General features: G+C 41.9%; 1 protein-coding gene and 1 pseudogene across 1 annotated transcript; both read left to right on the forward strand.

Moving 5' to 3' along the window:
- Nucleotides 1-1,290: 1,290 nt before the first annotated feature.
- On the forward strand, nt 1,291-16,912 carry LOC141501738 (G-protein coupled receptor 83-like). The gene is made up of 4 exons (XM_074206012.1): nt 1,291-1,543; nt 5,224-5,349; nt 14,316-14,449; nt 15,862-16,912. Exons 1-4 carry the CDS (start codon nt 1,337-1,339, stop codon nt 16,490-16,492), a joined length of 1,098 nt encoding a protein of 365 aa, XP_074062113.1. The 5' UTR covers nt 1,291-1,336; the 3' UTR covers nt 16,493-16,912.
- Nucleotides 16,913-20,125: 3,213 nt separating this feature from the next.
- On the forward strand, nt 20,126-20,630 carry LOC141501693 (mitochondrial import receptor subunit TOM6 homolog pseudogene; annotated as a pseudogene).
- Nucleotides 20,631-21,868: the final 1,238 nt, after the last annotated feature.

The raw sequence follows: 21,868 nt of genomic DNA on the forward strand, positions 1-21,868 counted from the left end.
ACTTCAAAAGGACACATGATAGGCTCTGAAGAGAAGTTTCAGAAAGTGGTGTGTGAGCAATGCAGCCTCTGGAAATAAATCCAGAGTGTGGATCCTCTTCAGGGGGCAGTTTCAAAGGTGGCAACATTCAGTGGACTGAGTAACTTAGACAACATTTGGTAGATAGCAACAGAAATGGTCCTCTGATTTTATACCTCCATGTGGTATTGGGAAAACCTCTAGTATTCTCTCTTCTCCTCCATCCTCCCTCCTCTGTCTTCCCACCTTTCCTTTTCCATTTTTCCTTTTCTTGTCCTCTACTCTCTCCATCCCTTTCTTCCTCTCTATTCTCCTCTCATATTTCTCTCCTTTCCTCTAATCAACTGAAGGGGAAAGGCGTGAATAGATCCCCTCAATCTCCACTTCTTTTCCTGTCTCCTGCAGCCTTCATCATTGTTTCTTCACCTCCAACTCTCTTCACCCAAGGGATGAAGGTCAGACTATTTTTAAGTTCTGGAAGGGAGAGAGAGAGAGAGAAAGAGAGAGAGAGAGAGGGAGAGAGAGAGAGAGAGAGAGAGAGAGAGAGAGAGAGAGAGAGAGAGAGAGGAGAGGATAAGAGAGGGGGGAAGAGAGGAGAAGGAAGGGAAGAGAGATATTGGGGAATGATTGGAGAATAAAGAGAAGAGAGGGATGGGGTAGGAGAGCTAGAGACAGTCACAAAAATGAGAGTAGGAAAGGGAAGGAAGGGGGGAAAGTTGAGAAAGGGGAAGGAAAAAAGAGAGAGGGAGAAGAAGAGGAAGTGAGAAGGAGAAAGAACAGAAGAGAAAAATGGAAAGAGATGGAAAGAGGAAGAGAGACAGGAGCAGAGAGACAAAGACAGAGAGGAGGGAGAAAAAGACAGAGACAAAGACACAGAGAGACTGAAAAAGAGAGAGAAACAGCGAGTCAGAGAGAAGGGAGGGGGAGAGGGGGAGAGAGGGGGGAGGGGGGAGAGACAGAGCGAGACACAGAGACAGAGAGACAGAGAAAGACATTGAGGGAGAGAGAGAGAGAGAGAGAGAGAGAGAGAGACAGAGAGAGACCAAGAGAGATGAGGGAGGGTCAGTGAGCCCAGTAGGTGAATATGGCTGCTCTTCCCTCTGCTTGGGGAATGGAAGGGGGGGGGGAAGAGGGCATGGCCAAGCCCACCTAGGATCTGCAACGTAGAGGAGGGGGCGTGGCTTCAGAGATCCAGCCAATCAGCTTGTCCGTAAAGCACGGCACAGCCTGCGCGCCCAGACGTTGGGACAGCCCACTTCTTTCGACGCCTTCTGCGAAGCTTGCGGCTGGGAAGGGAAGTAGCTCTCACGCTGGCGCCATGGCGTCCTTTCAGCTTCCTGGCTCCATAAAAAGCCTTTTTATGTTTGCCTACTTCTTCATCACCTGTGTTTCTTTTATTGGCAACCTAATGGTCTGCATCATGATCTTGAAGCATAAGAGGGCCCATTCGGCGTCTGGTATCTTCACCATCAACCTAGCCTTGGCGAACTTCCTGATTACTTTGCTGAACACACCCTTCGCTTTGGTAAGTGTAGAGTGGATTGAGTTATGGCGGGGAGGGAAATACGGGAGAGAAAGGTCTAAGGTAAAATTTGGACTCGAAGACTAAGGTTAAGTTAGATATCCAGGCCTCTGAGTAAAACTTTGATCTCCAGATTTGGTATAAAATGTTTATTATCCTCAGGCTTTTAAGGCCAAATTTAAATTAAGAAAAGACTGAAGTAAAAATTGAATTCAAAGACTCTGAGGCAAAATTTGAGCTCAAAGTTCGGAACTCAAGGAGTAAAAGGTAAAATTGGATCTCCATGGCCCTGAGGTCAAATTGGATAAATAGGCCTCTGAGGTAAAATTTGATCTCAAAGAGAAAAATGTAAAATTTGATCTAAAAAGAGTCTGAGGTAACATTTGATCTTCAGGTCGCTGAGGCATAATTTGATTTCAGGCCTCAGAAGTAAATTCGGATCTCAAAGAGTGGGTAAAAATGGAAATCAAAAAAGAGTATGAGGTAAAATTTGAACTCAAAATATCTGAGGTAAAATTGGATCTCCAGGTCTGGTACAAAATGTCCTCTCAGGCATAGGAGACAAAATTTGAATGCAAAAAAGTTTCAGGAAAAATAGGAATTAAAAGACTAAAATTTGAGCTTTAAAGTACCTGAACTCAGAGTCAGAAGTAAAGTTGTATCTCCATGCCCCTGAGGTCAAATTGGATCTCCAGGACTCTGAGGTAAAATTTGAACTCAAAATTTCTGAGGTAAAATTTGAACTCAACATGTCTGAGATAAAATTTGATCTTAAAGAGTCTGAGGAAAAACTTCATCCTCTGACCTCTGAGGTGAAATGTGATCTCAGGCATCAAAAGTAAACTAGGAACTCAAAGCGTCTGAGGTATAATTTGAAATCTAAAAGGAGTCTGAGGTAAAATTTGAACTCAAATTATCTGAAGCAAATTGGATCTCTAGGCCCCTGGGGTAGAATTTGAAATCAAAGTGTCTGCTGTAAAATTGGACCTCCAAACTTCTGAGGTCAAATTGGATCCCTAAGGCTTCTGAGATCAAATTGGAACTCAAAAGTAAATGTTATCTCAGGTAAAATGTTATCTCAGGCATATTAGACAAAATTTGAATTCAAAAATGTCTGAGGTAAAACTGGTACTCAAGAGTATAAGGTAAATTTGAACTCAAAGTATCTGAGGTAAAATTTGAACTCAGAGTCAGAGGTCAAATTGGATCTCTAGGCCTCTGGGGAAGAATTTGAAATTAAAGTGTCTGCTGTAAAATTGGACCTCCAAACTTCTGAGGTCAAATAGGATCCCTAAGGCTTCTGAGATCAAATTGGAACTCAAAAGTAAATGTTATCTCAGGCATATCAGACAAAATTTGAATTCAAAAATGTCTGAGGTAAAACTGGTACTCAAGAGTATGAGGTAAATTTGAACTCAAAGTATCTGAGGTAAAATTTGAACTCAGAGTCAGAGGTCAAATTGGACCTCTAGGCCTCTGAGGTCAAATTGAAACTCAAAAAAGAGTGAGCTAAAATTTGAACCCAGACTATCTGAGGTAAAATTTGAACTCAAAGAATCTTAGTAAAATAGGATTGCCAGGCTTCTGAGATCCAATTGGTTCTTCTGCTCTGGCTTAGAATGTTATATCAGGCAGATGAGACAAAGTATGAAAGCAAAAATGTCAGAGGTAAAATTTGAATTCAAAGAGTCTAAGCTAAAATTTGATCTCAGCTCTCAGAAGTAAATTTAGTACTAAACGAATCTGAAGTAAAATTGGAACTCAAAGTTTTTGACGTAAATTGGATCTCCAGAACTCTGAGGTCAAATTGGATCTCCAGGCTTTTGAGGGAAGATTTGATGCCCAGGCCTATGAGGTAAAATTGGATAACCAGGTCTGGCATAAGATGTTATCTCAGGCAAAGGAGGCCAAATTTGAATTCAAGAAATTCTGAGGTAAAACTTGAATTCAAAAGGTAATCTAAAATTTGAACTCAGTGCATCTGAGCTCAAAGAATCACAGGTCAAACTGGAATTCAAAAACAATTGTGAGGTAAAATTTGAATTCAGAGTTTCTGAGGTAAGATTTGAACTCAGAGGCAGAGGTAAAATTGGATCTCCAGGCCTCTGAACTGAAAGAGTTCTAGATAAAATTGGAACTCGAAGTATCTGTGGTAAAATTGAACTTGAAGAGGATGAAGTATAATTTGGACTCAGAGGGTGAGGAAAAAATTTGATTTCAGTCTTCTGAGGTAAAATTGGACCTCCAGGCCTCCAAGGTAAAATGTGAATTCAAATATCAGGTAAAATTTCACCTGAGGTCTTTGGGACACCAGGACCAGTCCCCTGCCCTCATACAGCCTCCCCTCTCTATATTTTCTTTATTTTCTTCTGATCTCTCTCCCTTCCCTCTTCTCTTCTCCTCTTTTCTCTTCTCCTCATTTCCTTCTCCTTTCCCTTCCTTCTTTCATTTCCCTCTTTTCTCCTTTTCTGCCTTACCCCTTCTCTACTGTGATCAATTGTTCTACAGTTTCTTTTCTCGCTCCCATTCATCACTAATCCCATTTATCTCCTGTCATCCAAGGAGACTTGTACCATCTCCAGAGCTGGCATGAGGCTATCTTGTTTTGAAAGGGAATTTTTTTTTAGGTTTTTGCAAGGCAAATGGGGTTAAGTGGCTTGCCCAAGGCCACACAGCTAGGTCATTATTAAGTGTCTGAGGCCAGATTGGAACCCAGCTACTGCTGACCCCAGGGCCGGTGCTTTATCCACTGCGCCACCTAGCCACCCTTCGAAAGGGAATTTGAAAGCCTCCTTTGGGTTCCTGCTCCTGGGGTTGTCTCTTAAAACATACTTTACCTTCAATCCACCCTGCTCTGACTACAAATCACAGGAAGATCCCTCTTGGTTCAGCAGGTAGAAATTTGTGTCCCTGGGCAAATCACTTCACTTTTCTGAGACTGAGTTTCCTGTAAAGTGAGGAAAGCTCATTTCAATCTTCCCCACAAGTTAAGAAGAAATCTCTAGCTTAAAGAATGATAGATTTGTTGACTGGCATCATTCTTTGGCTCAGCTCTTACTTTGAAGGATCTTTCTCGTTAATTAATCTTGCTAATGATTTGGTTTTAGACCAGTAACAGGGTTTGAGAGAAGAGGCCAGTTATTGACTTCTAGTACAGAGTGGATGTTCAGTAAAAATGAGCTGTCTTTCCTGGGATGATTTTAAGCTGGTAAATTGGAAGGAACCTTAGAGTGCTTATCCAGTTAGCCCTTCGTTTTACAGAAGAAACACTTTTATTAAAGAAGTGACTCACCCAAGGTCACACAGCAAGGTTACGTGGTTGAGATTTGAAATTTAGCCCTCTTGACTCCCAAACCTGTTGGGTTGAGTATTCAAAATTTTTATCTAATAGGATCCAAGGGAATCATTTATTTAAGGATTCATAAATATTTGCCCCTTAAATTAATTCACATAGATTCACATGCATTATGAATTAATCTGAATTTCCTTCAAGTCTTTAAGTGGAAAAAGACTGATGCCCTTTTTTTTTGCTTTTTTTTTGTGGTCCTTATTAAGTTCTCATTGCTAACATTCAGACCCCACTTCTTCTCTCTGTTGCTACATCCCTCCTATTCATTGGCTCTTGGGACTCCCAAGACTGAGGCTTCCTGTGGTTCACCTGGTACTTCAACTTTTGTCCACAGGTCAGCTTCATCAACAACACCTGGATGTATGGACACATGATATGCTACCTGAGTCGTTTCGTTCAATTCTGCTCCGTCTACGTTTCCATGCTGACTCTAGGGGCTCTCTCACTGGATCGTTATCGGGTATCAAAGGGCCCCTGGAACCCACTAGGGGAGGGTTTTGTGGTAGCTGAGAATGGGGCACAAAGGGGGTATCCGGATTACTAATGAGGGGTCTCAGCAGGGACAGTGCTTGGTGACTCATAGTCATTGGCCTCAGCATAAGCTGCTATAGAACCCCTGCTAAAAGTCTTGTTATTGCCACAATCCTTAAAGGGAAGCCAGACAGCTGGAGGCCAATCGCCCTCTGCCCCACATACATTCAAAGCGTTATCGCTAAGGGTTCAGCATCAGGTTGGCAGGAAGTCTCCAGTGGAGTGCTTCGGGGATTTGTTGCTTGGGCCCTGTGCTCTTTAACGTCTTCATCAATGACTTGAATTAAAGCATAGAGTACATTCATCAACTGCAGCCAACACCAAACTGAGAGGGAGAGCTAACACACTGAGTGGCAACATCAGGATTCACAAAGATACCCACAGGCAAGAGTATGGACTGAAGAGAATAAGATGAAATATGTTAGGGATCCATGGAAGGCCTTCCACTTGGAGTCAGAAAGTCAGAGTCTCATGTCTAGAATAAGAGCAGCTCAGGTCCATGTGAGTTTTTTTTGATGAGGGATTTGGGAGTTTTAGTAGGCGGCAAACTCAAAGTGAGTCTGAGGTGGGATGAAGTGGTGCAGAAGCCAGTGGGGATCTTGGGTTGCATTGAGAAACATGAGGCTTCTAAGACATAACTCCTCTGTCCTGGATCAGACTCATCTGGAGCATTGGGTTCAGTTCTGGGCAGTTTAAGGACAATAATAAACCGAAGGTGGGGGGACATCCAGATAAATGAGGGGCTCTCTGTTTTCTTTTTTTTCTTTTCTTTTTTTTTTAGGTTTTTGCAAGGCAAATGGGGTTAAGTGGCTTGCCCAAGGCCACACAGCTAGGTAATTATTAAGTGTCTGAGACTGGATTTGAACCCAGGTCCTCCTGACTCCAGGGCCGGTGCTTTATCCACTGCGCCACCCAGCTGCCCCTTGGGGCTCTCTTTTTTAGAAGAAGTTATGTTTTCTTTGGTCCTAGAGATCAGACCCACAAGGAGCATAGTAGAGAGGACAGTTGCAAGGAGACTGGGGAATTGGGATGGCTTGCCTTGAGAGGAGCAGGTTGCTCCTCTTTGGAGATCTCCAGGTAGAGAGATTGGGGAACAGTTCGTAGATATGTTATATCAGTGTATTGTTTCATATATAAGTTTGACAAGATGACTTCTGAAGTATCTTCCAATTTCAGAATCTGAGATTCTTTAGAAAATGTCTGACCCAACTGTTTCCAGAAGGGAGAAGTATAGGTCTGGGGAATGGAAAGAAGGAAGGAAGTTAAGCAGGGGGAGAGGAGCAGAGAATAAAAGACAGACGCTTGAGAGAGAGCTTAGAGGTCATCTAGTCCAATCCCTTTCATTTTACAGAATAAGAAATTGAGGGTCAGAGATGCTCATGATGCCTAAAGAATAGCAAAGTTAGCATTTGAACCCAGGTTCTCTGACTCCTAAGTCTACACTCTCCCTCACTAAATCTTGAGGAGAGGGAAGAGGATCACTTTCACCAAAAAGTGAAATGATCTTTGAGACCCTCCCCTCTCTCTGGTATTTTTTGTTCCTTCATGCACTAGTAACTTCCCTTCTCATCCACAAACAAGGAGAATAAGAATCTAGTGTTTATAGATGGCAAAACATGCAGTAGGCAAAGGTTTCTGCAATTAACTCATAACTAGTTCCCGCAGTCAGGCCCTTTATTTTGCGAGTGTCTTTTCCCTTTGCCGTGAAGTAATGGTGCAGCCATATATAAATTCCAGTGAAGCTGACCATCCCTAAGGGATGGCAGTGGTGGGGGGTGGGGGTGGGGGACTGCATTTGGAGGAGCTGGCCTTACAGACAAGCTGGCATTTCCACGATGCTGGAGGGTTTGCGAAGCATCTTGTGAATATTGCCATGACTTGTTCAATCCTCACAACAACCCTGGAAGATAGGTGCTGTTATTATCAACTAAGGAAGACTGATGTGCAGTTAGGGCAGCTTTACTGTTGTATTAGCAGTGACCTCGGGCAAGTTACAAGACCCTTCTGGGTCTCAGTTTAAGTGCCTTTATGTCTAAATTCTATGCTTCGCTCAATGTGACTTTCCCCTGTTGTTGGATAAAGCAATTGTAAAAGTTGTCCAGTTGGGTGATAATAAAGGGCTGTATGAGGGGTAGAATTGGGTTTATCAAGTTGTCAATCGAATGATTTTAATGTATAGAAATGAATTATAATAGAAATAAATCAATTTTAGTTTGTAAATGAAAGCTTAGAAACAAGATTCTCCCCAGGCCAGATTAGATGGCCCCTGTGTTCCCTTTAGACTTTAAAGTCTTTGATCCTGATGAGTCTTTTTCTGTCTCAAAGATGCTGCTGCTGCCCTGTCAGTAGGTATCGTAAGCAGCACTCCTATCTTAATCCCCCTTATGATCCAGAGTTTTGGGGACAGTGACTAGAAAACTGAGAGAAACTGATTGTTCCATGGGAACTGACCTTGGGATCTTGGTGTTATTATGCAACTGACCTAATGGGTATCTCTGACCATGGTCAGCAAGAAGTCCAGCCTCTCCCAAAATATTCAGAACACTTGGGAAGGAATCTGGACATGGGGAGAATCTGATTTCTGAATTTTAATGATTTAAATTTATTTATTTATATTTTGACTTATTTAGATAAATTAAAATGAATTTAATTGATAACTTGATAAGTCCAATTCTGCCCTCTCCTCCAGTCCTTCATTATCACCCAACTGGACAACTTTTCCAATGGCTTCTTCATAAAACTTGGGACCTCTGCTGTCTTCCCACTCCTTCCATCCCTCGTGTTTAGTCAGAACAATCTTTCTCAGATCTGGCATGCTATTTTTCTGCTTTAGAAAATTTCACTGGCCTCTCATTGCTTGACATTCTAAATTCAGCCTTCCTCATTCCAGCCACAAACATCTTTAAGCAGTTACTAGTGTTGGGCACTTCACTAGGTTCAAGTGACAAAGACAAATTTATATTGTCTCTGCCCCCAAGAAGAAGTGTGCATTCTTTGTAGCAGACAACATGTGCCTGTTTTAGCATTTGGGAGATATAAACCAAGTAAGCACAAAATGACTTTGGAGGGAAGGATACCAGCAGCTGAAGGGTTCAGGAAGGGGCTCCTTGCAAAGGTGATACTACGTTGAGGCCAGAAAATAACCAAGGACTGCAAGAGGCTGAGGTAAGGCAAGAGGGCATTTCAGGCATGGGACAAAAGCATGGAGATGCAAGATGATGCCTCATGTTCCCAGGATGGCAAATAGGCCAATGTGGCTGACCAGTGGAATGTATGAAGGGGGAGCAATATGTAAGAGGACTTAAAAGGGAGAAAAGGAAAGTATTAAATGACTAAAAGAGCCATTTGATCTTAGGAGTAATTAGGAGGCATGAAAGTTATGCTCTATGAAAATCACAGGGGCAGCTGTATGGAGAGTAGTGTGGAAAGGGAAGAGACTTGAGACAGGGAGACCAACTGGGAGGCTATTGAAGGTGGGTCCAGGAGAGAGAGGAATGAGGGTCTGGACTCAGGTAATGTGTACACATAATATGTGCATATTGCATATAATAGAAATGCATGTGTATGTATGTATATGTATATACACACAAAACACATTTATATGTTTATAAGAGGATACAGGATGAAGACTTAATAAGAGTTTTAGAGAGAGAGTAGCTTTAGTTGCATGATGAGGTCAGAAGCCAGATTGGAAAGTTAAAGATGAACACAAGAGGAGAGCAAATGGTTCACATTCTGACTTGTTCTCTTCCCTGTTTGGGTCTGTGTCTGTCCATTGAAGAGTACCAGCCCCTGGTCACTTTGCGGTGGAGTGCCCTTCCAAAGGAAGTGTGATTGTGTTAAAGAAAACCTTCCTTCTCCAATCACTAAACTTTTGTTCTTTTCATTGCTGTTTGGTCTTTTAAATCCTTGTGCCTCAGACTGCGCTTGTTAAGTCTGGGAAGGAGAAGGAGTTTGTAGAAGACCTTTTCAGGAATCAGATATTAGAGCAAAAGAGATTAGTGATTGTGCATGAAATCAAATGATCTGTTATGCTCTCTGGTGTCGATTGATACATTGGAAACATGAAACTATACTCCATGAATGTTTGTTAGCTTTGATTTCTTCCTGTACGTTTCCCACTAGAATGATTGTTTTGGGGGAACAGGAGAGTATGTTTTTAATTTTTTAAGGTGTGTAAAAGGGGAAGTGAGGACCATCTTTTAATCAGAAACTAGAGGAAAGGAGAACATAATTGGAAATGATGACAAGGGGGTACAAGATGGGGAGACAGGGTCTTGAATTTCCTAAGAAAATATAATTCCAGGTTTTCTGTCAAGAGGGCAGAGGGAGGAGATGCCACATAAAATGTTAAGAGAGATGAAAAGATTTGTAACAACCGCTGCCATCTGTGAGTTAGACGATCGATTAGGGAGGAGAAGAAGGATTAACTTCCTGAAATAAGAGCCCACTTGAGTTTTGGTAACATAAATTTGTAGTGATCTCATCACTCTAGTGTAATTTCCTTCCTCTATTTGACAGTGTATAGGAGAGAAAGAGGCGGATTATGGGAGGAATCTGGACTTGGAATTTGGCAAGGGGTGAAGGGTGATAGGACAAGGGGGCAAGAGACCGGAGTGTAAGAACGGAAGTTGGACTGGCTCACTAAGGGAGGGGGAGGGAGAAAGGAAGAAGAGTGTAACCAAAATAGGTGATGACCTGGGAAAAAAACTGAGGGAAAAAGGAGGTCCTGATGAAAGGGAGAATAGATTTAGGAAGAGGAAAATCTAGGGAGAGATAAAATGATGGGAGTGAATGGAAAAGTGAAAAAAAAGAGGAGAGTCAATGGAAACACCAAATATTGAGAGCTCTTTCAAAAAATTTGGATGAGAAAAAGAGAAGTACAGGAAACTAACCAGTAGATATGCTAGGGTCTACTGAAGGGGGTTTTTGGAGGATGGAGAAACTTTGGGTGTGTTTGTAGGCAGCAGGAAAGGAACCAGTTGATTGAGAGAGATAGAAGATTAGAGAGAGATTGGGATTGACATTGGGGGTAGAGATTGGGATTGACATTGGGGGTAGTTGACCAGATTGCCTGAGACCTGAGAGAAACATTTCAGAACTCAGGAGGTAAATGACCTAATCAAGAGTATGACTTAAGGGGAGGCTAGATGGCGCAGTGGATAGAGCACCGGCCCTGGAGTCAGGAGTACCTGGGTTCAAATCCGACCTCAGACACTTAATAAATACCTAGCTATGTGACCTTGGGTAAGTCACTTAACCCCATTTGCCTTGCAAAAAAAAACAACCTAAAAAAAGAGTATGACTTCTATCATCCACATGTATGTAGATATTCCCTGGTATGAAGTCAGGAGTTTGGATTGTGAGAAAGACAATGAGGCTGGCCCCGAATTCACTGAAAAAGGAGGGGGAATGTGCTGGGGCTTGGAAAATAATTCCTACCAGGATCTGATCTGGATATTTTGATAACATGAGTCATAGAGGAGCAAAGGTTGTTGAGGGATGGGACTGGCCATGAGGGAAATAAGGAGTGTTCAAAGGCCCCAGCTAATAGTGTTGAGTTGGGGGCTGGGGTTGATAGAAGGTATAATGATTACTGGAGTGGATGGCCAGAGATGCAGAGTTAAAGAGAAGGATCTAGGTCTCAGGCAGAGTCAGGAGATGTCAGGAGCAAAGGAGCAAATGAAGGAAAGCTTGTTGATGATAAGGCAAGAATCCCAGAAGGCATAGGGGAAGGGATGGGCAGATTTGAAGGGTAGGTATCCTACCTTGGAGGGTAGGATAAGGTGCCTAGGGATTAGAGTGGGCAACAAGACATGGAGAGTGGGCTTTGCTCTTTGGATTCAGTATCAAAGAAATTGGGAGAGTAAGATAGGGAGGTAGAAACTTGTTCCTTATCTGCAAATGGGTCCAGGCAGAGTAACAGGGGAGGGGGAAGGCACTCTTCCCAATGAAGGTCAAGGCCAGGATTCTGGTCAATCCCAAATACTTCTTCAGGCTTGAGTGATTCAATGGGTTATCCAGAGTAAGAGAAACCCAAGTGACAGGCTGCATTGACAGTGGGGACTTTGTGCCCCATATGGCTGCCTGCTGGATTTTTCCTTAGTCTTTTTAAAAAAAAATATTTTATTTTTATTTTAAATTTTTTTCTCCCAGCTATATGCAAAAGTAAGTTTCAACATTTACTTCCAAAACCTTGAGTTCAAATTTTCTCCCTTCTTCCCACCCCACTCCCCTCATTGAGAAAGCAACTTACTTGGTGTAGGTTAAAAATGTGTAGCCATGAAGAACATTGCTATAATAGTCATATCATTATAGTAAACATAACCCCTCCCTAACCAAAGAAAGAGAAACCTTAAGAAAAATAGTGAGAAAAAAAGACTAAAAAGAATGCTTCAGTTTGTATTCAGATGCCATCAGCTCTCTCTTTGAGATGGATAGCATTCTTTATCATAAGTCCATCATAGAAATTGCTTTAATATTTTTTCCCACAGTTGCTATTACTAGTTGTATTTCCCTCCATCCTATTCCCCCTACCCCCATTTATTCTATTCTACCTCTCCTTTCACCCTGGTCCCTCCTCAGAAATGTGTTCTATCTGACTACCCTCACCCACAATCTTCTCTCTTCTATCAACTATACTCTGCCTCCCCTCCCCCAACCCCTTTTTTCCCATCCTTTTCCTCTCCTATTTTCCTCTATGGTAAGATATATTTCTATATCCAATTGAGTGTGTATGTTATTACCTTTCTGAGTCATTTCCGATGAGAGTAAGACTCACCCCCTCCCCTCCCCCTCCCCCTCTTCTACTACATTGCAAAAACTTTTTCTTGCCTCTTATATGTGAAATAAATCACCCTATGCTATCTCTCTTTCCCCTATCTCCCAGTACATTCGTTTCCCCCCCATTAACTCGATCTTTTTACTATTTTATAACTTCAAATTCAACTCTTTCCTCTGTTTCTTCTAGCTACCCTAATAAATGAGAAGGTTCATATGAGTTATCAGTATCATCTTTCCATGCAGAAATATGAGCAGTTCAACATCATTAAGTCCCTCATGGTTTGCCCTTTCTCTTCACTCTCTCTATGCTTCTTCTTCCTGTACTGAAGATCAAGCTTTCTGTTCAGCTTTGGTTGTTTCATCAGGAAAGTTTGAAAGTCCCCTATTTAATTGATTATCCATCTTTTTCCCTGAAAGATTATGTTCAGTTTTGCTGGGTAATTGATTCTTGGTTGTAATCCAAGCTCTTTTGCCTTCCAAGAATATCATATTCTGAGTCCCATGAGCCCTTAGTTGAAGTTGCTAAATCTTGTGTTATCCTGACTGTAGCTCCACAATATTTCTGAATGTGTAGTATTTTCTCCTTGACCTGGGAAATCTGAAATTTGCCTATAATATTCCTGGAAGTTTTGATTTTGGGATCTCTTTCAGGAGGTGATCAGTCTATTTTTTTTAAATTTCTATTTTACCCTCTGCCCAAGCTCCTCTTCCCCAAACCACTCCAAATACCTTTAAATGATAACTCTAACCAAATTCTAGAGTAACCAAAGTCCCCGAAAGACTGAATGAAACAACTTTCCAATCCAAGACAACTTGGAAAATACAAGGGTCTGTTACAGTGGGGTTAGAAAGTGGCAAGTGAACCTGCTCCAGTCATCCAGGAATAGCCCATGGGCATGCCTGGACCCCTGGCAGGGTGGGGCTCAGCAGGAAAACTCCTGCACCAAAGTGAGAGAGGCAGTCCTCAGCACAGACCAGGCCCTAGAGGACCAGGAACAGGCCTAAGAAACTACCCAGCAAGGAACTATCTGGCAACTGCTTCCAGAGCACTCACTCCACAGATGGTAAGGGGGTCTGGGAGATTGTAGAGGTCTTTTTACTATTCCTGAGGCAGGACTCTTTGGCTTTGTCCATACTCAGATCCAGGTCACAGTCTGGGGCCCTAGGCTCAGGAAAAGGAGCAGAAGCACAATAGAGCTCACTGACTGCCTGCAGCATAACAGGGACCCTCCTCATGGTTCTAGGTCAGAAAGGAGTACTTATGGTCACCCACAGACCAGAGAGAGTACAGACCAGGAAAGCAGTCAGAGCCTCTAATAAGACCTTGGAGGAATTGAGAACTTGCAGGTCTGGGGGGGGGGGGGGTTTGTCTTTGAAAACAATTGCAAAAACCATCAAAAGCTTGAGAAAGTGTCTTTTCCACCCAGGAAGCAGAGCCCCACCTTAATAGAGAGTTAAAATCAAGTCATAGGGAAAGGAAACGAGCAAACAATAGAAGAAAATATCAGACCATAGACAATTACTTTGGTCCTATGGAGGATCAAAATATATACTCAGAGGATAGGAAAATCAAAGCTCCTACATCCAAGCCTCCTAGAAAAACAATGAATTAGTCTCAGGCTGTGGAAGAAATCAAAAAAGATTCTAAAAATCAAGGGAGGTGGAGGAAAAATTGAGAAGAGAAATGAGAGCAACAAGGGAAAATCATGAAAAACAAAGTCATGCCTTTATTCCACTATCTCAGTGACCCCTCCTTAATCTTTTGAGCCACTTTCAAATGTTGTCTCCTTCACAAAGTTTTCTTGGCTTCCTCCCATGGGTAACAACTTTGACATGACACTTTACTCAGACAGCACTTTGCACTTTGTCTCTCTCTTGATGCCCTTATCAGCCATTGTTATATTTAATAGCTAACTGTGTTCAGAATGTATTCTTGTCCCAAGCTCCAGCAGGGCAGGGATTGTCATCCAAACTATCTTCTAGAGCCTAGTACAGTTCTGTAAAGATGTGTGTGTTATCAGATTTTGTTAAATAATGAAAGAAATGCCCCAATTCCCACACCTGACTCTGCTTTAGCTCCTGATGAAGATATTCTTCCTCGCCTCTTTCCAGGTGACCCTGCAGCCTCAGAAGCCACGGATGAACACTGTGAAGGGCAGTATCTGTGTCATTATCATCTGGATCCAGGCTAGCTGTTTCTCTTTACCACATTCTATGTACCAGAAAATTTCCCAGCTTGACGTTGTGTAAGTGAACCAGGGAGGGCTAGGGGAGTTCATGGGAGTCATCCCCCAAAGGAGGAAGATGAGAGGAAAGGAAAGGGAGTGGAAAGGAATATAGTGCCTACTTTGTTTCAGATACTATGCTAACAGCTTTACAAATAGGACCTCATTTGATCCTCACAACAGCTTTGAGGGGCAGGTCCTATTGTTTAATCCCAATTTTCCTAACGAGGAACAAAGGCAAACAGGTTAAGGGACTTGTCCAGGGTTAAACAGCTAGGAAGTATCTGAGACCTGACTTGAACACTTTCGTTCCTTGGGCTATCAGTCATGAAACCCATGAACCCTTTCTTGGAATCACATTTTTAAATGAATAAAATAAAAAGCATAGGGTTACCAAGAAAACCAACTAATTATATTGAAATAAAATGATCAAAACGAACAGTACCAGTCTTACAGTGGGTAGAGGGAGTATAGGACCTAAAGTCAGGAAGGATTGAGTTCAAATTTGACCTCATATATTTCTGAGATGTGTGATGCAAGTCACTTCACCCCCTTTTTTATCTTAGTTTCCTCATTTATAAAATGAACTGGAGAGGAAAATAACAAAGCCCTCCATCTCTTTGCCATGAAAACCCTGAATGGGGTCACAAAAAGATGATCATGAATAAAACAACTGAACGGTATAAAAAAATAAAAGTATTTAAAAACAAACAGTTTGTGGACCCCAGATTAGAATCCCTGATCTAGAAGAAAGGGCCTTGGATGGGGAAGGAATTAAATTAGAGAGCATGCTATATAAGGCTTGGTTGCATGAAATGGAGATATATGAGTCCAGGGAAGAAAACTCTTAGGAAAGAATTCAAGTATTTGAAAAGCCATCATATGGAAGAGGGAATTCATTTGTTCTACTTTAGACTGTCATGCTAAGAGTAAGAGGAGGAATATACAGAGATGCAGATTTAGGCTCCTTTTCCCGATTTCTTAAGAACTCACACATTTCTATGAGTTCTTCATCATTGGAAATCTTCAAGCAGAGACTGAATGACCATTTGTTGAGAATATTGTAGAGGAGATTGAGATGGAATTGGATGACTTCTGACTTTCTGAGGATGTTTCTCCTTCCAGTTCATAAGGCTGCATATGACTCTTGCAGGAAAGCCAAGTAGACACTACTTGTTGTACATTGTAGAATCATTTAATACATGGCTGCAATGCTTCTTAGAAATCCTTTCTTCACTCACATTTTCCCAAGGCTAGAAAAATTATCAAGCTCTTTTTTATGTACTAAGAATTATGCCAAGAGAGAAGAAAGTGCCTGAGTAATTTGAGGTGGGATTCAAAGTAGGTTCTCTAACTCCAAATCTGGCTTTTATCTCCATGTTTCTGATCACTTCTACCCCTCTCTCTGTCTCTGTCTGTATCTGGCACACCAGGAACAAAACCAACAGGATGATCTGCCTCCCCAGCGTCCCTGGCCCTTCAGATGTCATCAGAAAGTACCTGGACCTGACACTCTTCATTTTACTGTACATCTTGCCCTTTCTGGTGACTGTGGTCACCTGCTCAATAATGGCCAAGAAGATCTTGTTGCTACGAAATCCCATCCAAGATGAAAGAATCGATTTCTCCTTCAACCACCAACAGAAGAAGAAGGTGATCCTAAAGATGCTGATCATGGTGGTGTTAGTCTTTTACATCTGTTGGTCCCCCCTTTATTTCTATGAGGTACTCCTGTCCAGTAGTGCTATCTATAACCATGAGGCTGTCTACTTTGCCCTCCACTGGTTTGCTATGAGCAGCACTTGCTACAACCCCATTATCTACTATTTGCTCAACAAAGCTTTCCGTGATGAGGTCAAGATAGCTCTGCGTTCTTGGTGGCAGAAGGTGTTCAACCGAAACCATACTCGGCCCACTGTCTCGGCCATCTTTTGCCAAAATTTGAGGGAATCTTATCCTCCCCAGGAAGTTGGCTTTGGGATGTGCGAGGATATTGATGAGATTGCTAGCCAATATGACCAGATAGACCCATCTAATGTCCGTATCATCATAGGTATGCCTTGAGCTGTTGGGATCCTGATGACCAAGCTATCCAGCTGGAATAGGCCAAAGGTTAATGCAAAAGTGGGTTAACTGTACCCACTTCTAGCTTGGGACACATAGCTTAGGTCATCTGAAGTGAGAGGGGCATGTTTGTGCTATCTGCCTTTCTCCCTCTTTCTGTGGTTCTTAATTCTTTTCCTTCTCTCTTTTTGGGGGTCATCGGATTGTTGCCAGCCCCATTAGAATAGGTTTTTTGCTCTTGTCTTCTGATGTCTTTTTTCACAGTTGCCATTGTTTGCTTATCCAGGTCTCAGTTTGTCCACCAGTGTCCTGAACCTTGTAATTCCACCAGCACTTAAAGATTCTCTTTTGTTGTTGTCTTAACCAAACCCTGTACGATGGAAAAAAAAAATTTATAGAGAAATTCCAGAAGACGTGTTTGTGAAAAGTTTAATAAATGTTTATTGATGCATTTGTGTTGTTTCATGGAAAGACCACTGACTCTGGAGTCAGAGAAGTTGGGTTCAAATCCAGGCTCTGATACTACCTTTGTGACCCTGAAATGAGGAATTAGTTTAGGTGATGTCTAAAGTCTTCAAATAAAGGGAAATGGTCAGATGATATTGTTTCTTCTCCCCCCCACCCCAAGCCATCTAACTTTTTCATATTAAGTTTGAATCCTCCCCTTGCCATAGTTAGGAAAGGATAGAATATCTTTATCTCTATCTTAATCATGCAGGTTTTCTCTATTGCTAGAAAAAAGCTAAGAAAGGACAAAAAAATCAGTAATTCAAACATCCGTGAACCAATGGATCAAATGCAGGAGGTCCAGGAAATAGGAGAATCATAGGAATTTTGAAGCATCACTGAGTTTGTAACACATGTGAAAAAAAATCTCTTCATCACAGAGTTGGGATTATGAAGGCTTTACAAGCTACTTTGAGGACTCAGAACACTAAATAATAGGATATTAGATCTAGAGCAAAAAGGAACTTTAGACATTATATAAACTAATCCCTCATTTTACAGAAGGGGAAACTGGGGCCCAGGGTCACAAAGGTAGTATCAGAACCTGGCTTTGAACCCAGCTTCTCTGACTCCAGAGTCATTTGTACCCAAGTCATTTGGACTCCCAAGTTCTGCACCTTACCCACCACATCCAACTACCTCAACAAGTTAATAATTGTTCTCTTTATTTTTCTGTTCCTTTTCCTCCTTCTTTCTCCCTCCTCATCCTAATTCTCCCCTAACTGCTCTTCCATCCGACTCTTCTGTCTCCTGTCTTCTCTGTTTCCCTTCCTCCATTTCCTCCTCTCCATTACTTAGGGATGAAAGGGAATTCCTAGTGAATTTCATTTATACTTTTTTCCTAGTTAGCTGGAACCCATTCCTAAAGTACAGAGAAAAGGACAAAGTGCCCTGGGCTTTGATTCCCAATGGTTCTTTCCCGAGGAAAGTCCTCAGGGGAAGAAGCCTCAAAGGGCTCCCTAGGCACATTCCTTTGCAGCCCTTGATGCTTAATGAATGGTACAATTCTCATGGATTAGTTATGTCCAGTTCTAATGACTGCTGTCTGATACATTTCCTCCATGACTTTCTTCATTCTCCCTCCCTCTTCAATCATTTAAAACTTTTCTTATTAGTTGGAGGTAGAATGTAATTCCCATGCTGTAAGGCAAACTTCTTTCCACTGTGGTCCACCTTGGAATTCCATCAAATGGAAGGATGAAAATTCCAGGAAGTTTCAGGTCCAGTAGGCAAATGAAAAGATGCTGCTTCCATCAGTTGCAGTTGGACAGCATTGCTCCCTACCACTTCTGTGTCTTGAATATCTTAGGAGTATCTATTCTCTTTTTTTTCTTTTTAGGTTTTTGCAAGGCAGATGGGGTTAAGTGGCTTGCCCAAAAGCCACACAGCTAGGTAATTATTAAGTGTCTGAGACCAAATTTGAACCCAGGTACTCCTGACTCCAAGGCTGGTGCTTTATCCACTACGCCACCTAGCCGCCCCCAGTATCTATTCTCTTATCTAGTATGTACTATAGATATATACTCTCTCTCTCTCTCTCTCTCTCTCTCTCTCTCTCTCTCTCTCTCTATATATATATATATATATATATATATATATATATACATACTTTACCATATTGCACATACACACTTATACACACATATATACATTATAAATATATATGTTCATTATATATATATATATATATATATATATATATATATATATCCTTGTTTGCATAACTTAGATTTCAAATTTCATATTTTAAGCATCAGTTATTAATTAGATACTGGATACCCTGTATTCTCTGAGGGGACAAACATTATCAGAAGTTTATGGTTTGAGAGCTGATGGTCCATAGTTGACCATAGGCTAGTTAATTTATTGGGGCTAATGAGACCAATTTGTATACCTTTTTCCCTGGCTCCAGTCTATGGGGTGGGGTAGGCTTTTGGTTTTCCTAATTCAGTGTAGGTAGGCTTTTGGTTATCCTAATTCTCTGAGCACCAGGAGGGCCTAGTGGAAGGGCCTGGTGGGAGGGTCTGGATGATGCAGTCTACACTAAGTAAACAGACTTGCAACATATGTCCTGATAACGGATCAATAGTGTCATTTTCATAACCGAGGGATAACTTGTCATTTCTAAATGTCTACTTGAAGTAAGAGAGATCCACACACTAAACCTAACGCAAAGAAACCACTGTCTTGCTCCAACTAAGACAATCCAGATGAAGAAACATGGTTTACATGCAGTACTTCTGAATGCCCACTTTAGGAGAGAATGGGATGGATGAGCTAATCTTCAATCATAGGCACCTAGAAAGATTTTTGCCAATGTTACATGTTGGCCCTTCCTGGCACATGGCATTGGAGACTTGTTCCTAGATGCTATGAACACATGGATTTTTCCAGTATCCCCATGGTAATTTTCCCTCTTCTTTAGACACAAATATGCATATATATACTCATGCAGGTATGTATACACTTGTACTCACACATAGAGACACTCTGAAATTCAAGGAACTGACTTAGAAATGAAAGGGGACTTAGATGCAGAGCCAACTCATTCATTTTATAAAGAGGAAACTGAGGCCCAGGAAGGTGAATCGATTTGCCCAGCATCACACTGCTAATTAGTATCTGTGGTAGGCTTTAACCCAGGACTTCCTGACTCTTAAGTAATGAGAACACCTTTTTAAATAATTTTACTGGACTGATGCTTCCAAGCCAATATTCTCTCCTTCAGCATCTTCCAATATGGGTGATCAGGTGCTTCAGTGATGAAGCTGTTATTCCAACAACTTTAGAGATTCCTCTTTGGGAATTATTTCACATTATTTTTAAATTCATAGACTAATTAGAAGAAATATTCCAACATATACAATTACATAAAGGATAAATTTGCACTTGTATAAAATGGTAGATATTTAATACAATACATAATTATTTCATATTCCTTTGATTCACATCAATACTGATGACTCCTTTGAAGGTGGGTCTGACTTTTAGAAATAACCAAAAATCATTATGAGCTAAGTCTAGTGATTTAAGATCGGGTCATTCTATTTGTGGTAAAAAAAACCACGCGGGACAGAGGGCGCCGAGTCCCAAGCCTGCGAGTCGCGTCCACGCGGCCAACCTGCCATGGCCGCCAGCAGGTCCTCGGGGCCGCCCCAGGTGGCGCAGGCGGTGGCGACCACCGGTGGCAGGGCCGGAGCCCCCGAGGGCGTCGTGGAGTGGCTCCGGGGCGCCTACCGCTTTGCCACGGACAGGAACGACTTCCGGAGGAATTTGATTGTGAATTTCGGACTCTTTGCCGCTGGTGTCTGGCTGGCCAGGAACCTGAGCGACATTGACCCGATGGCACCCCAGCCAAGCTTGTAGCACAGCTGATAATGCATTTCTATTACGGCCTTCTGGGATCTGAAGAGCAGTTTCTAGGAAGCACTGTCCAGCCCACACATGACCATTGGATGACCTGTTTCGACTGGCCACCACAAATCTGGTTCAGACTTGCTTCACTCCCCACTTAAGCCATCCTTTCAGTCTCTGCTTAGGCATGATGTGAGGCACCTTGCCTTTGCTCCGTATACATACATAGGTATCTTTCAGATTCTTGCAGGCTGAGCCAGCTAAGGAATGTGTTCTATGTGGAATTTGCTGTTCTCTTCAGTTATGTGAATTTTTTTTTTCTTCTAAAATGTTTGAAATAAAAGAGTCAGCAAAGAAACAAAAAACACGCGGCCAGGTGGCGCAGTGGATAAAGCACCCATCCTAGAGTCAGGAACACCTGAGTTCAAATCCTACCTCAGACACTTAATAATTACTGAGCTGTATGGCCTTGGGCAAGCTACTTAACCCCATTGCCTTGTAAAAAAATAAAAAACAAACAAGAAAGACCAGAACAATTACCTTTCTTAGAAAGGAATTTTTTTTTTTCAGAAAGTATATTTGGAGCTAGAGCAACTTTATTTGAGGGTATAGTTTTAGGTCCTGATTGCCCTTTTGTGTCCCCCAGAATCTCTCAGCAGTTCTGAACTGAATTCATCCACATAACCTTTTAGGCTTTACGAGATAAATTCGGCATGGAGGACATTGATGGCAAAAAAAGGAATTTGATGTTCTCTGCACTGTTCCCACATGCACATTTCCATGTGTTTGGAGGTTATTGACTTTGATATTCCTAGTTTCATCACCTTTTAATGCTCCCCATCACACCCATTCTTTCCTCTAGTCTTTCTTGAAAGATCAAAATAAATGCTTAATCTTTATATCTGTGTACCATGCCTGCATCAGACAGTCAAACTTCAGTCAGGTTCAAGATTTCTTTCCCAATGAGACTGTGTCTTTATGGAGATATAATTCTTAGGCCATGCCACTCAGGAGTTAATTGCCTAATTGCCCAAACCAGGCTTTAGCCAGCTTCACTATTTAGGTTGGCCTTGGAAGTGACTTGGAAGACTGTCTGGTGCACCACCATAGGTGTGCTATTGACCCTCTTGAACCCTTTTGGGTTGGGCACAACATCTGGCTCTCAATGTTGGTCCAAGAAAAAAAAAAAGCATCTTAACTGTGCCAGACTTACCATTTGCAGAATATTCAGATTTACACGAATATTTTGTAGCAAAGAATGAGTTCTGAAACTGAATGATGATTTAGCAAGCACAACTCCAGATATGCCCCAGAGCCACCCCTCTTTGCAGATGAGGGAAATTAGGCTCACACTTAAGTGATTTGTCCAGGGTCGCATAGCTAGGCCATGTTAGGTGGGAATGGAAGCTAACCTTTGCGTATTCACTAGGCAATATGGTAGTGATCAGCAAACCTTGAAGATTTTGATGCTGAAAGGTAGCAAAGTGTCCTTGCTATGATTGAACCTCTGCTTTT

Source organism: Macrotis lagotis, chromosome X, assembly GCF_037893015.1.
Source record: "Macrotis lagotis isolate mMagLag1 chromosome X, bilby.v1.9.chrom.fasta, whole genome shotgun sequence".
In the NCBI taxonomy this organism is placed as follows: domain Eukaryota; kingdom Metazoa; phylum Chordata; class Mammalia; order Peramelemorphia; family Peramelidae; genus Macrotis; species Macrotis lagotis.

Excerpts from the sequence above, each read along its gene's own strand:
- LOC141501738 (XM_074206012.1), top strand. The coding sequence starts at position 1,337 with ATGGCGTCCTTTCAGCTTCCTGGCTCCATAAAAAGCCTTTTTATGTTT. Across the intron at positions 1,544-5,223 it reads TGAACACACCCTTCGCTTTG|GTCAGCTTCATCAACAACAC; the intron begins GTAAGTGTAGAG and ends TTTTGTCCACAG. Across the intron at positions 5,350-14,315 it reads TCTCACTGGATCGTTATCGG|GTGACCCTGCAGCCTCAGAA; the intron begins GTATCAAAGGGC and ends GCCTCTTTCCAG.